General features: G+C 45.8%; 1 protein-coding gene across 2 annotated transcripts; it reads left to right on the top strand.

Annotated features, from left to right (window-relative positions):
* The first annotated feature begins 982 nt into the window (after positions 1-982).
* TCN1 (transcobalamin 1) lies at positions 983-13870 on the top strand. 2 transcript variants are annotated; one of them, XM_038569316.1, is made up of 9 exons: positions 983-1101; positions 3659-3838; positions 4828-4968; positions 6057-6209; positions 7702-7892; positions 10163-10352; positions 11364-11547; positions 13141-13259; positions 13644-13870. In XM_038569316.1, the coding sequence occupies exons 1-9, from the start codon at positions 1023-1025 to the stop codon at positions 13703-13705; spliced, it is 1299 nt and encodes a 432-aa protein (XP_038425244.1). In that variant the 5' UTR covers positions 983-1022; the 3' UTR covers positions 13706-13870. The 2 variants fall into 2 exon arrangements, with proteins under 2 accessions (XP_038425244.1, XP_038425243.1); XM_038569315.1 differs by having other exon boundaries at positions 6054-6209.
* Positions 13871-17985: the final 4115 nt, after the last annotated feature.

Raw genomic sequence — 17985 nt, 5'->3', positions numbered from 1 at the left:
TGATGGTGCTATTCTTAGGACCAGTGCCAAACAGGAATATAGCCAAGTCCACAAGGAGATGAAGCTGTTTTCTGGTCTGTATCCAGGACCATGGTCAGGAAGCCTGGCTCTTCAGGATGCAACAGGGAAAAAGGCAAGGAAGAAAACGTAGAGTTGGCAAATTCTGTGCTTTAGCTTTTGTGAATACAAGTCTTTTTCTTTGGTGTGCCTTTTCCATACAGCTCTCGGCTGAGGTTTTACAACCTCCTACCTGGAACACAAAGCCCCTACATAGAAACTGTTGTCAATGGATGGCTGCTAAGATGATTGGTGCTGGTGGGAGGGGATATGAGCAGGGGACCTCCTACTCTACCATCTTGCCAACCCATAGTGAACATCTCAAGGCCAGACTGTTAGTATTCTCTACAACACTTCTCACATAGAGCTTGTGACATCTTTCCTGGTGCAGCAAAAACCTGCATCCAGTGTACATGTCTGTGATTTTCCTCCTGGGTAATGAAACTCTCAGGGCACCTATCTTAGAAAAAAAAATCATGTAGAGCATCAAAAAACCACTATGCCCAAGACCCTCATGTGCCAGTCTCCTTCATCTTGCCTGGTTCAATTTCAGTCTCACAACTTCTACTTCCATGTTTATATGTTTTAAGCCTTTGCCCCATCAAATTTAATGTTTCAAGAGGCATAAATAAAAATACAGCCAAAGTGGAATAGAAAAGAGGGAAATATAATTTATTCTCATTGTGCTGAAGACAAGTAATGAATGTGAATCCTAAAGTTTGGGATACGAAACAAAGAAAATTATTTCCTCATCCTACTTGACCATATCTTTCAAGTCTTCTTCTTGGTTTATCACAATTCTTGGATAAATACATTTGACCACACCCCCTGACATTGCTCAATATTTGTTTAAGTGAAATAAGGTGAAGCAAGCTAAAGGAGGAGCTCTCATTACCTTCCGTCATCACCCAATAAATAGTCAGAACACTCAAATTCCCTCACCACTCCAGAACACTCTTGGAGAGATGATACCATCCCACCAGCTGCCCCTAGTGGGGCTCCTATTGTTTTCTCTTATTCCAAGGCAACAATGCGAGATCTGTGGTAAGTATGCTTTGAGCTAAAATCGCTCCTAGTGTGATAGTCTTCTAAAGTCTACTGGCAGGGGATTTGTGTAGAGGGGCCTGAGAAAAGATCCTATTCCAGTTATATATGTGGTTGGACTCCATGAGTCATGTAAAATGTGGTAGGGCATGGTGAGGAGAGCCCCAAAAATATGTGAAGAGGGGTCATAGATTCAATGCTAACTTGCCTAATGGTTCTTTCTATATTCAGATTTTCTCCACCGTAGCAACCCTACCAAGCAACTGTCTATTCTTCTTCATTTTCAATGATAGAATATTCATGATCCCAGAAGTTCTTCAAAATCATAGAAAGTTATTTTTTGAATTTGGGATGCAATCTTTCCTTCCAAATAATGAAGCCTTCTTTCCTGTCATCATTGAGTTTAGATGTTCCAAGCTATACATCTCCTTCCTTCCAAGTTTTCCCCACAGGACATGGGTACAAGCCCATCATCTCTCCTCTGGGCATAGGATCCCAAGATTCTGTGATTCTATTAAAAATTAAGAGAAAGAAAAACTGGTTCAGGTGTAGTATGACTCCTTACTAGCTGAATGATTCAATGTTTATGAATTTTTTTGGCTTCATCCATACATTGAGCATAATTGGGGAAAGGTGTTGAAGCAGGTGATGTCATGAAGTCTGGTATAGCTCTCAGGTGCATGATTCCTCTTTTGTATGTCTTCGCCCTGGAACTGAGCTTAAACCCAGTCCAAGGATGACTACATGCTGCCATCTGTGGCCATCTTCCTGGTGCTCTGTAGCCTACAAGAAGAGGCGAACGGCCCAGCAGAAAGACCTGTGTTCACACAAGCTAAAGCACAAACTCTTCTGACTCTAATTTTCCTTCCTGGTCTGTCATTTCCTCTGTTGTATCTTAAGAACAGGGGGTCTCTGTGGAGTTTTCGAACTTGAATTCATTGTACAAAATAATTAACTTTTGTCTTTAGTGGTCAAGGAAACTGACGAGTTGCAGCCCAGGAACCAAAAAGTCTATTTCAGTGCCAGAAAATCTGCTGAACTGGATGCTTCCACAAAATCTCTGACATGACCCAACAATTGTCCGATTGTTCTGGTACCAAACCAGGACTTTCTACCACCACTGGTTCAGATCTCCCTGATTCTCTTTTAAAGAGAAGAAAGGTAGACTGGTGCCTGGCTGGTAGAGCATGTGACTCCTGATCTCAGAGTCATGATTCTGAACCCCATGCTGTGTGGAGAGAACACACACTTCCTTGATTCCCTAAGTAGAGTGATAGAGACTCCAGTTGAGCTAAAACTGATAATATGTGTTTATTTTACAGTATATTAAGTGACTTCTTGTCTAATATACATATAATTTTATTATGTATAGTATATATGTATACACATATACATATATACATATATACTATATACATATATATTATATAATAGATGTTAATACACACAATTTTAAACTAAGGGAAGGTCAGGAAAATGACATAAATCACTCAGAGTCCTAAGTATGAAGAATTCCACCAAGGTCCAGCTGACATAGGGCTTATGCTCTTCTCAGTATCCCACTAACCCAAGAGATAATCTGGAGATGGGTAGGATTTTTCTCGGAAGTGTGAACAAAGTACATTTTTAAACTTTTATTTATTTATTTATTTGAGAGAGAGAGAGAGAGTGAGAGTGAGAGTGTGACCATGAGCAGGGGAAGGGGCAGACTCCACACTGACCGTAGAGCCCAACGTTGGGTTTGATCCCACAACCCTGAAGTCATAACCTGAGCTGAAATCAAGAGTCAACCATTTAACCAACTGAACCAACCAGGTGCTCCTGAACAAAGTATATTTAAGAATGTTTTAACTGGTAATGAACTCTCCTAATTTGCCTCCAGTTCTTGGGGTCTCTGGACCCTCTTTTCACTTCCACAGTAGAATGTGACTCTCCTCATCCTTTCCCTTGAGATGTGGGCTACGATTAGAGGGTTTTCTGAAAGGTCCATGCTGCTAAATAACGATCTTGATGCCAGGCCGGTTGGGCAAGCAGACAATTCAGCTCTGGGGTCAGTCACCACCGTAACTTAAAGCTGCTGCCTTCTTTCTGTCGATATTAACCTGATGGAGTCAGAAGATGGAGAAGGGAAAGAACTGAATCTGGCAAGTAGAAAGGACTACAGACTGGGAGTCAGAAGACGTGTAGCCTAGTCTCCGTTAAGCCTTCAGTTACGGAGGTCTTAAGGACACCCACCAGGCCTCACCCTCCAAGTCAGGGAAGGATACTAAATCTCCCGGGAGGACTGGTACTCTGCCCGTACACAAAGGTCAGGCTGGAACAGCTGTTAGAACATGGAGACGCTTCCACGCTAGTTAGGGAAGGAGTAATAACCGTGACATAGCAGAGATCCAGACCCACCTGTGGATTGTTCCAGCAACATAGCCCGTGGCCGCGGGATCGCTCCGTGGGCACCGTATCTGTTACTAAATGTATTAACGCCACCTCTGTTCCTAGCGTTCCTGTTCCTTAATGTGTTCTCAGTGTGCATTTCTTATTTCCTCCTCTCCTGCCGCAGAGATAAGCAGAGAAAACTACACCGCTCTAAATCCTCTGATAAACACAATGATCAATTCAAAATATAGCAAAGGAATCCAGGCCGCCAATGTCCTACTGTCCCTCAGACTTGGTGGGATCCTGAACCAAACCCAAGAGCAAAAGCTGATGAGACAAATCGTTCGCTCCGTGGAAAATAAAGGTGAGTGCCTACGTTCCCTCGAAGGTGTGGGGCAAGACTGACCTATGACCTCCCGCCAGCTGTATTAGGCAGAACCGCAGAAGCCCTGCTGCACCTACCCTAGCTGTAGGACCTGAGGGGACAGCGGTGCCCCAAGCACCAATCCCCTGCCCAGTACTCCGTAGCTGGGCCCTACTTCTTTGGGTCCTGTAAAGCATTTTCCTTCAAAAGGTCACAAGGAAAAGCAAAAGAAACCATAGACTCTTACCCACGGAGAGTGTTATGCGAGCTGAGTTCACAACCAGACAGGGTAGGGCTCGTCAGGAAGCTGGCGGTAGCAAGAGAAGTGCGGAAAGACAGAGGAGGACTGGGTTGTCTCTGTTCCTGTTTGTGCTTAGGGAGGAGGGAGACGGAGACAGAGCCCCCTGCGCTTGGGACAGAGACCCCCACGGCTCCGCCCCACCACCCTGGGATCATGACCGGAGCCAAAATCAAGAGTCGGACACTTAACCAACTGAGCCAGGGGTTGAGGGCGGCTCCACCCTGAGTCCTTTGTGCCAATCCTGAGCCTTAGCTTCCTCACTGGGATAAGGGGGAGATGAAGCCCCCCTACCTACCTCACAGGATTATTGTCAGAGTTACAAGAGGTCTGAGAATGTTGATACCCTGTAAGGAAGAACATCCAAGTATTACTATCTTGGCAAGACAGCACCTATAAGAGAGTAAATCCCAAGGCATCATTATCTACTTTTTTTCTTTTAAAATTTTTATAAGGATCCCATGATTCCAAAAACCTCCTATGATTTCATGGGGAAGACTGTGAACTAGCTTGCATTTATACCACACTGCTAGAAGTCTCTGCTTTGGGAATAAGGAAGAGAACAATAAAATATTGGTAGAGAGTAGAAAAAAAGAAAGAACTGATAGGTAATGTCAGTCACAAGACAGACAGGAGGCCGAGAAAAATCACAAGCAGGTACCTCGTTAAACTTGAACATTTTTTTTTTCAGAGTCCTCTTTAACCTCGGGACAGCTTGCCTTGTCTATCCTGGCTTTGGGAGCATGTAAAAGGCCTGATGAAATGTTTAAAAATTACTCAGACCTGGTCAAACAACTAGAAAATAAATTCCAAGAAGAAATAAAAAATATGGGTGAGAATCAAATGTTCAGAGACCCTGGACGACCTAGTGTTTTCCTCCACTGGTTCAGAACTGAACAAAGTTTCCCCTCGGCCTTTCCTTCTCCTCTTCCTTCTATGCACCCCACGCATCTTTGCGGATCACTTGCCCTTCTTCCCTCTTTCAACATGCATCTTGAGTTTTCAAACACATTCAAATGAGCACCGACTCTACATCCACCTTGCTTATGACGATGCACACGCACACACACAAGCTTATAGGAGACCGTTGTCTCGTTCTGCAGAAGCGTGGCTTTTAGACAAATAGTGAAATGCACCAGAAATAGCTGAGAACACAGACACTATGTCGTCAGTATGAAAGCACTCGATCCACACTCACAGGAGAGCTACCGAGGCCAGGAGCACTTCCCCGCCAGGAAAAACACGCTGACTGTGGTGGCTGCTCGAGACGTGCGTTGTTTTAATCCGAACGCCCACCCAGTATTTACCCTATTGATCATTAAGCCTCTACGAGCTCATCTCCTTTTGAGCTGGCCTCTACTTCTGCTTCTACTTCTAGGTTGGACACGTTACCCTCGAAAGTGCAAGACGCTTAGCGGCAGGAAATCTGGGTTCTAGTCCTAGCTCTGTAACCACCTGAGTCTCAGGATGGTATTTTAATCTCTTTAGAGCCCAGTTTCCTCAGTTATAAAGTAAAAAGAGTTAAGTTGAATTTGAAGATCCTTAGCAGCCTTTACATTTCTCAGGTTTGCTGATTCTACAAATGACCTTCCTCCCTCTCTCACTCACCTCTCCTTAAGTGTAAAGAAATTCTAATACAGAACATAAAGGCTCCTAATTCTGGGAAACGAACTAGGGGTGGTGGAACGGGAGGAGGGCGGGGGTGGGGGTGAATGGGTGACGGGCACTGAGGGGGGCACTTGACGGGATGAGCACTGGGTGTTATTCTGTATGTTGGTAAATTGAACACGAATAAAAAATAAATTTATTATAAAAAAAAGAAAAAAAGAAATTCTAATAAAGCAAGTAGGAATAGACTGAAATTTTATTATTCAAATATTGTTTCCATGAGTAAGGTATGTCTTTCCTCCCTGACAGAAGAACATGATGATAATCCACTGACTAACTACTACCAGCTCAGCCTGGACGTTTTGGCCTTGTGTCTGTTCAGTGGGAATTACTCAATCTCTATAGTTGCTACAAAATTCAATCCTGAAAATAAAAACTACTATTTTCATGGACAGTTCTCAGTAGGTGAGTCATTACACCCAATTCCCTCAGTGGAGAGGACATGGTCACCGGTAAGTCTTTTCCTTCAAGTTTTTCTACCAGTAAATACTTGGACGCTTTTTTACCCTCTTAACGCTAGTGATCAGGGAGGAGAATTCTCTTCTTGAAAGGAATGGATGTGGGGGGTGGGGGGAGGAGGCTTTAAGCATCTTTCTAGATGTGTAATACAGTAGAAAGATCCAGTTCCTAAGCTACCTCTTCTTTGAATTATATAACCAAGAGATGTTAACTTTTTTAAAAGATATATTTTTTACTTATTTATTTTTGAGAGAGAGAGAGTGTGTGTGCATGAGTTGGGGAAGGGGCAAAGGGAAAGGGAGAAGCAGACTCCCCACTGATGACAGAGCCAGACATGGGGCTCAATCCCAGGACCCTGAGATCATGACCTGAGCCAACCATCAAACATTATCTGCCTGAGCCCCCCAGGTGCCCTATGGATGTTAACTCTTGGCCTTAATTTTCCCATCTGTAAAATAAGGATAGATGGTGAGAATCTTCGTATAAGACATTTTAGCAAGTGTAAGTATTAGAAAAAGGAAAACAGCGGAATTCACTAATCTTAACTTTGCCTCTTTCTCTAATTTACTGGGACCATTTATATGTGTGGGCTTACTTGGACAACACAACCTCTTCAGGGACAAGGCCCAATATATTGATCAATAACGTCTGTATCCCCAATAGAGAAGGACTGGAAATTTTCTCCTGGGTCAGCTCACACATCCAAAAAGAGGCTCCCTCTAGAGAGCTAGTTCTGTTGCTCAGCCCCTCTGGACCCAGATACACAAGCTCATCTTTCTCCAAGAAGCCCAAAGAAAATGGCCACTCGACGTCTCTGGATAATAGGGAGAATGTGAGATTTCTTTCTATGGGAGAGGGAAGGTACCACAGCTAAAGAATGCAGGGGGAACTAATTAACAAACCAGAAAAAAGGCCTTATCCTCCCTTCTTCCAATCTCTTGCCTCATCCTCCCTCTTAAGAAGCTTTATTGGAAAACAGTTCTCTTAAGTGCTGTTGATCAGCCTAAGGGAAACATTGGAACATTGCAAAGACATATTTTGATTTATCCTCCTGAGTTCTCTCGACTCTTTTGCCAATATGGCTGAGAGATGAAAACAATGGGAAGCCAAGATGTTGAAGGGAAAGACTATTCACGTGTATGCCCCTGCAAATCCATATGTGTCTCTATGACCAGAAGGTGAGTTATTGAGTACGAGGCCCAGGGTTACACAACATAAGGAAGGGATCTTGAAATATTTGAGTGGTTAATGCCGGAAGAACTGCTCTACTTCAAGTCCTTTTCTCCCATTATCAACTAGCATGGCCAGTCTTCTCAGTTTGCCCAGATCTGCCTCTTTTTCGGCAATGATAATCCTACACACCAGGAGATCCCTCGGTCCAAGGCAAACCGGAATGGTTGGTCACTCACCTTATCACTGATGTTTTATTTCCTGGCAGATACTGGTGCGATGGCTGTCCTGGCTCTGACCTGTGTGAAGAGGGATAAAACAAATAGTCAGAACATAATGTATAGACAGGATTTAGAGATCATTGGTGGTCATATAGAGTCACTGATAAGGAAGATTCTGTCTCAGAAAAAGGAAGATGGCCTCATTGGAAACATATATAGTACAGGAGAAGCCATGCAGGTAAGTCAGAGACAGAGAAGGGAGTCACGAAGGAAAGAAATACTGAATCCTCTCTTCTTGTCCCCCTAAGACATTACTCATTCTGCTTCCTATACTAACTGATTTCATGTGATTCCTCTCCCCTGATGGAAATGTATTCTCCTCACCCCTGAACCTTATCTTTCCATGTCCAGTGCTTCCGTGAAGCTCTTCTAGACTACAGCTTTTTAAAGAAATTCTAGAGTCTGCTACAACCTACTATATTGTTTCATTAAATGCACTTAACACTTTGCTGTCCACCAGTGTTGGGTGCTTGCCTCCTACTTCCTAAATTAGATTATTGCTGTCCCAGTGACGAGAGGCAGTGCCAGCAGTAGCATCTAGTATTTATTGCCGTGCCCATTGATGCACACAACCCAATGAGGAAAAAATTACTGCCTCCATTTCCCAGAATAAGAGCATGAGTCATGGAGTGTCGGTAACTTGCCTGACGTTACGAAGCCAAAAAGTGATTCAGACCTAAGCGGCTGGTTTCAGTACTCATACTCAGCACCTCCTCTGTCCTGCGTATGCCCCTTGAAGTGTGGGGCTTTATTCCTGCGTTCACTCACCGGTTTGCTCAACTCTAAGGGATAGGTACAAGAGGGGAAGGGAGATTTACAGAAAAAATATTTTGCTGAGTAGAAGTAGGGGCCCGGAGGTCAGGTCACCCCAGGAGGAGAGGGCTTCCCAAGGGAGAGAGGACAGCAGGAAAAAGGCCAGAGGCACAAAAGAACATCATGTATTTTAGGGAGATCAAGGTGTTCAATGTGGCCATTGCGGGGTCCCTGGGAAAAACTACAAGAAGGAGCTGGGGTGTCACAGGGGTCCAATCACAAAGGTGGTTTTCATTGTTGGTGCTGTTGAGGCTGCTGTCTGCCTTGCTGAGTTTGAACTTCACAAAACAGGGCTTGCCCGTTCTGACTGTACATTTGAATCCACTGGAGAAGGTTTTGGAAAACACTAATGTTCCAGCACCACACCAGCCAGCCAACATAGAAACTTAGAGGTAGAGCAAGAGCCTTGCTCTGGTTTTAAGACCCTACAAGAGATGTTAATTCACAGCCAGCTTGAGAGCTGCTTGCCTACAAAACAGTTTTTAAGATTTTGTTTATTTGTTTATTCATGAGAGACACACAGAGAGAGGCAGAGACACAGGCAGAGGGAGGAGAAGCAGGCTCTTTAATCTGGGATCAGGCCCTGAGACAAAGGCAGCTGCTCAACTGCTGAGCCACCCAGGCTGCCCTACAAAATAGTTAAGAGGAAATGAAATAGGATCCTTTTCTTTAAATATCCCACAAATGCTTGTTTGACTTCTTGGTTAACCTAAAGGGTCTTCAGGAGAAAATGAAAAGGGGAATTGTCCTTCCCTGAGAAACTACAGAGCGATGTCTACGGGTCCAGCCCATTTTAGGCCTTGTGTTACTCACTCTGACACCCTCCTAACTTTTCCTGCCCCATCATGCTGCCCCCCTCAATCCAGTTTACAACCGCTGCTTGGACAGTTTCTATTCAAGAGCCCATTGGACTCCCCATTGTTAAGCAAATAACGTCGCACACTTCACCCTGCAGCTGTAGGGTGCACCAACGCAGCCCCAACCTCGTCCTCCAGCCTGTTCTTCCACAGTCGCCCCAAGGCTCCCTGTACACCAGTCTTCCCAGGCCAGGAGGACTCCCTTAGGGATTTTGCTGAAACGGAGAGAATGTCATCATCACAGGCAGGCCATGCCCTGGCCTCACCTCCTATAGCACCCTTGACCCTGCCGTTCCCTCTGGGTACACACAGCAGTGCTCTCCTGTCCCCTACTGAAAGGCTGTCCTACCTCACATGCCGCCTTCTCCACCGAGCCTTCTTCAATGTCACGAAGTGTTATGGGCTCGTCTTATGGCCCTAGATGCGTCTCTTAAGCCATCCACCTTTAGGATTGTCTTTAGGATTGGACTTGAAAAGCATTTATCAGGCGTCTCCTATGCAACAGGTGTTGTTCCAGTGTCAAGGCTACAAGAGTGAACATGGTAGAGAAAGTCTGTTCTCCTTTTGCCATTATCAGTTGTGTTGTTGAGCAACTCCCCATCCCCTCCCCCAAAACTAGTTTATAAATTTCTTGGTGGCAGGAAAGGTATCCTAGCTATATCCAAGGTGCTGCCCCGTGGTCAACGGCCAGTAAATACTGACCGAACTAGTTAGATGTAGGCTCTCCCCTTGTTTGGTGTTTCTCTCATGCCCTCCCATTCTCTCTCTCTCACATTAGGCTCTCTTTGTCTCATCACACTATTACAAGAAAAGTCAATGGGATTGTCAAAAAACACGGAATAAAGTGCTTGAGGAAATCCCTAAAGGAGTATTCCGTATGCCAACTGCTGCAGCTCAGATCTTACCTGCCCTGCTGGGAAAGACCTACTTGGATGTTAACAAAGACTCTCCTTGTGTCTACAAATCAGGTTGAGCCCTAAAGAGCATGATCCCCGAAGCACGTGAGACTAAGGTGTCCTTAGGGACCACAAGTGACCAGATAAACCGCTAAAGCATAACCGTTCCCAGATAGAACTCAGTCCTCCATGTCTCAGCAGCGATCGTAACCACCTGAGGATTTGTTCTGAAGAGGGGAGTAGGTGTTTTTCTCGGGTCAGACCTTACTAAATGAGGCAGACTTAATTCGGTGATGTCTGTCTCCAAAGGGATGCTTTGTGATGGCCGGTTAGAGAGATGTTTGAGCATCATTCCCATTCTGAACAAAGTGAGGTGTCTCTGACTCTCCATTAAGCACAGTGAGTGAACCCTCAGGGAGCTCAGAGGAAGATGGGAGGAATATGGCAGCAGGAGAAGAAAATGAGAGCGCGAGTCATTTATTCAAACAACTGATTTTTCAACAAACGATGAAAGAAGACTTGACTTTCATCTCTGTTCATTCTGGTTCGGCTATTTATAGGCTTAGGGACCTCACACAAAATGTTTCATCATATAAACGATATAAAAAAATGCAAGTGATAATAGTATCCAACGTGGGTTTTTGTAAGGACGGCGTAAGATAAGCCATGTAAAATCATTAGGGCAGCCCCTGGCACTTAATAGCTTTTCAATAAATGTTAAGAAATAGAAAGGCAACCAAAAAAACAGGATGGCATGATCGTATGCTGCACCAAAGCAAAAACAAAACAACAACAAAACCCCCCAAACTCAGGAGCCTCTGTGAGAAACAGGACACAGGGCAACTGCACTGCTTGAACGGCTGGACGTGGAGCCAAACGCGTGCATTCATGAGCTGGTGCGTTTCTGGTTCAGTCGCACAAGAGCTCGGCCCCTTGGTTGATGATTCTTGCTCCTTGTAGCAAATCCTCCTCCTCTGCGTGAAGGAAAGGGGGCCGGGGGAGGGGTTGGATGGGCTGTAAACTCAAGCATCAGTTTTTCTTATTCTGAATAGTAATTCTTCTCTGCCTCTCTGCCTCTGCCAGGTGCCTTCAACCTCTCCACCCAGGAGCCTACCTCAGGGCCACCTGCTGTGTCACACCCACAGATCCAAGTCAATTACTCCGTGGTAATCAATACAACATACAACATCGTGGTCTCTGTGGCAAACGGCTCTGTCTTCCTAGATGTGATGGAGAAAGCTCAGAAAGAAAATGCAACTCTATTTAGGTATGTCGGCAGGTAACCTACGCTGAAGGTGCTTGGCGATTCTGAAAGACTCGGTAAGAATACGGAAGCACCTGAATGCAAAGTGCATTTGAAACACTCCTTTATGGCAGGGATTTCAAAAAAAAAAAAAAAGAGAGAGAGAGAGAGAGAGAGAGAGAGAGAGAGAGACTTTTCATCTTCTAGCACACAGTAGGTATTAAATTAATGTTCACTTAATGGGTGAATAAGTCCCAGGGATCTCTCTTCCGTTGGTTAAATTCTTTCGACAAATAGAAACTCTTAGGTCAGTTATTTGGTGTTTAGAACACGGGGTCATTGGTTTTGAATCATTGACCTCTTTGAAAATCAGATGCCCGTGCGTTGGATGCTGAGCCCAGACAGGTGAACGCTCACACGAAACTTGTCCTTTCGGTCAGAGGTTTCACAAATGCCCTGAAGTCTCCCTGCGCCTCCCCTTTTAGATTCATGGAACCCTAGATTAAGGTTGCCCGGCCCAAAGAGGTCAAATATCAAAATTTAGGTATTGACTTTGCCTCTGAAAGGTATGGTTCATTTGAAGCCATTACTTCGTCTAGTAACGTATGATACCACAGAGAAAATTATATATGTGGTATGTGATGTAGATATTATAAAGATTGCTTTCAAGGGCTTCCAGGAAGGCAGAGAAATGTGACCGAGGAATGTGAAACAGACATTGGCCATGTCACTTTTTAATCAAGACAACATGAAATTTTAAAATTTAAAATTTTTTAATTTTTAAAATTTTAAATTTTAAATTTTTTAATTTTTAATTTAATTTTTAAATTTAATTTTTTTAATTTTTTAAAGTTTCATATTTTTAATTTTTAATTTTTTTTAATTTTAAATTTTTTTAATTTTTATTTTTTAAAAGGTTTATTTATTTATTTATTTATTTATTTATTTATTTATTTATTATTTATTCAGAGAGAGCGAAAGAGAGGCAGAGACACAGGCAGAGAGAGAAGCAGGCTCTATGCAGGGAGCCCGACATGGGACTCGATCCCAGGTCTCCAGGATCAAACCCTGGGCTGCAGGCGGCACTAAACCTCTGCGCCACCGGGGCTGCCCAATTTTTTTAATTTTTAATTTTAAATTGTTCTTTCCTGTTGTTCTTTCCTAAGAGAAAACATACTAAGTTATGATGCCTCTAGGACACGAGGCTAACATTTTCTTCTGCTGCTGTAGTATCTTCAACAGGTACTATCTTGGGGTAGAAGATTAGTAGTTACTGACTACAGAGTGTTTCCTATGAAGGGAAGTGGGTGCAGAAGTAGGCATCATTCCTCTAATTTAGAATAGATTGTGGAGTGTCTACATCAGAATCATGCAGATTCCTAGTCCCTGCTCAGACCCACAGAATCAAAGTACCTGAGGATTGGGCTGAGAAATCTGTTTGTTTGTTTTTTTTTTTTTTTAATGACTTCAAATGATTCTTAGGTACACTGAAGCTTGAGAAGTGCCCACATAAGGTTGTCTTTGAAAATAATAAGTTCCTAAAAAAAATCATATATATATATATATATATATATACACATATATATGAGTTCCGATAACCTATTTATTTCCCCCCAGTTTTACTGCAGAGGAAAGCTCTTGGGGCCCCTACATCACCACTGTTCAGGGCATAAAGGCCAACAGTAATGAAAGAACCTACTGGGCGCTCCTGAGCAATGGCAAACCACTGAGCCAAGGTAAGGGGGTGCCAAAAAGCCCCACAGACTAACAATGCCCCAAACATGCAGAGGTGAGGGTGTGAGCTTTGGTGGGGAACGTGCCAAGGCGTTGAGAAAGTGAGACCCATTATTTGGTGATTTCGTGGCTAAATAATTTGACCCATTGGGCGCCTGGGTGGCTCCGTTGGTTAAGCGTCAGACTCTTGGTTTCAGCTCAGGTCATGATCTCAGGGTTGTGCGATCAAGCCCCGTGTAAGACTCCAGGCTCAGCAGGGAATGTGCCTGAGAGTCTCTCCCTCTCCATCTGCCCCTCACCCTGTTCATGCTCTGTTTCTCTCTAAAATAAATCTTAAAATAAAAAAAAAAAAATCATTCGACCCACTTCTCATTCTTCCTTTTCAGGAGCCGGTAGTTACGTTGTCCATGCGGGCGAGAATTTGGAGGTTCGCTGGAGCAAGTATTAAAATTCAAATCTCCCTCAGCTGCATGGAATCCTTTTGCAGTGGACTTGCAGGTGGAGACTGGCTCCATGACTTCCTTTTCACTCATCTCAATTTCAAGAGTGGGGTCACTAGCCTCCCCTTCTCTCCGAGTGTGTTCAATAAAAGATCAACGACAATACAAAAAGAGCATGTTCTAATCGCTTCATTTTAAAGGGGATCAATGATGGAGGGAAGACCCCTGTGGGAAGAGGGAAGGGGAAAGGGATCAGACCACGTGTCTAAGCTGGGTTCTACTCAAGGTCCCACTGCTGACTGTGTGGGCGACCTCGGGCGGCGGGTGGGGATGCAGATAAGGTTCTAGATCTAGGGTTGAGGCAGCAGCCAATGAGATCAAGCAGGAAACCTGTAGGGAGACAGCTGTCCGAGGCCCAGGTGTGAGGGACAAACTGAGTGGGCATACGGACCCCAGAGAGGCAGTGGGCAGAGAGGAAAATGCTGCTCTGGAGACACAGGAACAGGGAGGCTTCGACATTAAAGGCCGGTCCATAAAGTCTCAGGAATAATATCGTCCCCTCCTCCAGCTATCTCCCTTGGAGCCCATTTGTTCTCCTCCCGCATGTATTTTCCTTTTACTTCCCCATAAAAATCACTCATATTCATATCATCATGTGCATAAAATGCACATGCAGAAAAAAAAATCAGCTTCAATGTTCGTTTCAGTAGAACTCATGTTTAAAAAAATATATTAAATCAGGGGCACCTGGGGGTGCCTCGGTGGCTCAGCCAGTTACCAGCTGACTCTTGGTTTTGGCTCAGGTCATTGATCTTCGGGTCCTGGGATCAATAGGGTTGGGCTCCTTGCTCAGAGGAGAGTCTGAAGATTCTCTCCATCACTCCCCGTCCCTCCCCCAGCTCACACTCTCTTTCCCTTTCTCTCTCAAATAAATACATAAATCTAAAAATGAAAAGTAAAAGTAAATTAGATGTGCCTGGGTGGCTCAGTTAAATGTTAAATATGAGATTGAGCCTCATGGAGGGCTCCCCACCGAGCACCGGGTCTGGATCTTTCCCCTTCTCCCTCTCCAGTCCCCTCCTTGCTCCTTACAACCTTTGCACACTCTCTCTCTCTAAAATCAATCAATCAATCAATCAATCAAATCCTTAAATAAAGCAACCTCTAAAAGGAAGATGCCTTCAGGCAGAATTAGTTAAATTATTTTATCAATGTCTGCCTCGTTGCTCCCGTGTTTCCTTGGTGGTCGTCTTAGCTTCCGCCCCTCCACAGACAACCCTGGTCCTGATCCTCAACCCTCAGGGTCGACTCCTCCCTATTCTTTATGAATCGGGTGTGACAGATGCCCTCACAGCTGGACAGCAATGGATCCTATCCCCTCGGGTGCGTCGTCTCTCATCCTGAAAGCTAAGTTAGAGGTGGGGGGATCTCCGGGGTGCGGTGCACATTGCGCAGCAGCCGGCAGACCTGGACAGACTCTACAAGTTACTCAAGGTCCCACTTGGGGGGAAACTGGGGGACAACGGCTTACGGTAATAAACATGCAAAATGTCATAACCGCCACTCCTGACTCTCACACAGTGCGACCCTAGAGCTCATCATCCAACAACCACTGCGCTGTGAAGAGTGAAAGCGAACTGTTGAAAATTCCACTCAAAAAGATCAAATACTGGCAATATCCTGGAAAACAAACAAACAAACAAAAAAAAAAAACAGTGCATATGGTTGGTTTTGTCCATCAGGAAAAATAGGGAAGCTCAAGCAAAAAAATGACAGAAAGGATTGAGCCCATTTTTGCAATGGACCAATGAGGTTGAATCTCAGAATAACCAAGTTGGAATAGTTCCCTTTGAGATTCCTGACTCCCTCGATGATTCCAGCTATTATTCTCTCAATAATAAGCAGTCGGCACCAGTCAAGCGCACAATTTGCGCTCGACCTGTTCTCCCAGACGTGGCGTAAGGCTGTTCTAACGGGCACACCGCCGTGGAACCAAAGGACGCGCAATCACAGCGTTGAGGAAGTCCTTTCCTCTGCCGTTCTCGTTCAGTCCCTCTCATTGGATCAGACGTAACAACTCCCCTTACGCCGTGTTTCTAACACGTCCCCGTAGCCCCTGGAGCCTCCGTCCTTAATAGACAGAGCCACGTTTCTCCCAACAGTGGCCCCACGGTAGAAAACAGTGACACTGCTCCCTGGTAGGGATGCATTTAATCTCAGAGACAGACCCGAGGGAAATGGAGCGACATTCCCTTAGGGTGCCACCGACACTGCCCAGGGGACCCTCGCTCCGGCCACCCCTGCCTTACGGGTCCTAAGGCCTAGCACTATGACAGAGCCAGGACTGAGTCCGGGGGAGAACGTCCCTCTGCTGCCATAGCAGAGCACAGTCAACACTGATAAACCTCTGAGAGGTTTATGCACTGAGAGTCTGGGTGCTTGGACATCGGAAAACCAGGCACGTGATAAAACAGGCAAATAAATTAATAAGTTTCAGGCAAGGGGCACCTCGGTGGCTCACTCGGTTCAACATCAGACTCTTGATTTTGGTCCAGATTGTGATCTCAGGGTCGTGAGATCAAGCCCGGCGTCCAGCTCTGCACTGAGCTTGGGGCCTGCTTAAGATTCTCGCTCTCTCCCACCCTCTCCCTTCCACTGCCCCCCACCACCACCCTCTTCTTTTGAAAAAAGGACAAGAAGAGGGCAGCCCGGGTGGCTCAGTGGTTTAGCGCCGCCTTCAGCCCGGGGCGTGACCCTGGAGTCCCAGGATCGAGTCCCACGTCGAGCTCCCTGCATGGAGCCTGCTTCTCCCTCTGCCTGTGTCTCTGCCTCTCTCTCTCTCTGTGTGTGTCTCTCATGAATGAATAAATATTAAAAAAAAAAAAAAAAAGGAGAAGAAGAAGTTCAGTCGATAGTTAGCCAAGGACTGTCAAAATATAGGAGTTAAGAAATGTGTGTCCTGTTCGGGAAGTTATTTGCTAAGCGGGACAATTGTATTATCTTGAGTCTTGCACCAACCATGGCTGTGAGCGGCATCTGCACGGAGGCGTGCGCTTGAAGAGCATCTTAGGCTGGTCACAGGCAGCTCCGGAACCCAAGGCCAGGACCACGCTGGGATCCTAATCCTGCGTTAGAGCCTCACGGCTGCTGTAACCGGTCACCACCGATTTCCTGGCTTTAGGCAAACGTATCCTTGTACAGCCCTGGAGGCTGGAGGCCGGAGACGGATCTCACGGGGATAAAATCAAGGGGTCCTTCAACACACCTTGATTTTGTCCCCGTGAGACCCTAGAAGGCGGAGTTCCTTCCGGGGGCTCTAGAGGGGAATCTGCTTCCTCGCCTTCTCCAGCTTCTAGGGGAGGGCGACGTGCCTCTACCTTCAGAGCCAGCGCTTGTGCCACCCCCACCTCCACTGCCATCCCCACATCTCCTCCTCGGACTTACTCTCCTTTCTCCCTCTTCCGCTTAAAGGGACCTCTGACTACGGTGGGTCCACCCCAATAATCCCCCAAATTGTCTATGTCAAAGTCAGCTCATTAGCGACCTTATTTCCGCCACGTGGGTTCCAGGGATTAGGGAGTGGACGTGGGGTGGGGAGGGAGTTATTGTGCCCTCGCTCCCTCATGGGGCGGCCGGAGCCCTCAACCATCTTTCTGGCCTCATCTCCTGCCAAACTCCACATGTAGTCAACAATGCAAGTCACCCCAAAACGTAAGGACTTAGAGCAGCAAGACACATGGTGTCTCAGCTTCTGTGGATCAAGGTCTCCCAGTGAGGCCACAATGGGGACGTCAGCTGAGGCTTCAGGCCAAAGCTCCCCGTGGGGCCATCCACGGGGGACATCCATGCCCAGGTCGTTGGCAGGCCCCTCGCTGCTGGGCTGTCGCCTGGAGCTGCTCCCAGGCCTTCGCCTCGTCAGCTGCCCGTGGGCACCTCACCTCGGAGCAAGGACATTAGCCAGCGGCAACAAGAGCCAACAAGACGGAGGGTGGCCGTCTCCTACCCTATCTCGTGACTTTTGCCGTATTATATTCACGAGAGGAGAGGCCAGCCACAGCCCGGAGCAGGGGACTCCAGGAGGCGACGACCGGACCGGGGGCCAGGGAGTACCCGCACAGTCACCCCACAGGGCCACCAACGCTCCCCCACGGAAGAAAGAAAAATGCTTTATAACCCAGGTCTTACACATGCTCGTTAATTTGTTCATCCAAAAAAGTATTTATTCTGTTCCTGCTGTGAACCAGGTGGTGGCCCAGGAGCTGGAGGTTAAACAGCGAAGGGGAGACAA

Source organism: Canis lupus, chromosome 21, assembly GCF_011100685.1.
Source record: "Canis lupus familiaris isolate Mischka breed German Shepherd chromosome 21, alternate assembly UU_Cfam_GSD_1.0, whole genome shotgun sequence".
NCBI classification, from domain to species: Eukaryota; Metazoa; Chordata; class Mammalia; order Carnivora; family Canidae; genus Canis; species Canis lupus.
The sequence above is the reverse complement of the archived record's forward strand: the minus strand, read 5'-3'. Positions and strand labels throughout refer to the sequence as shown.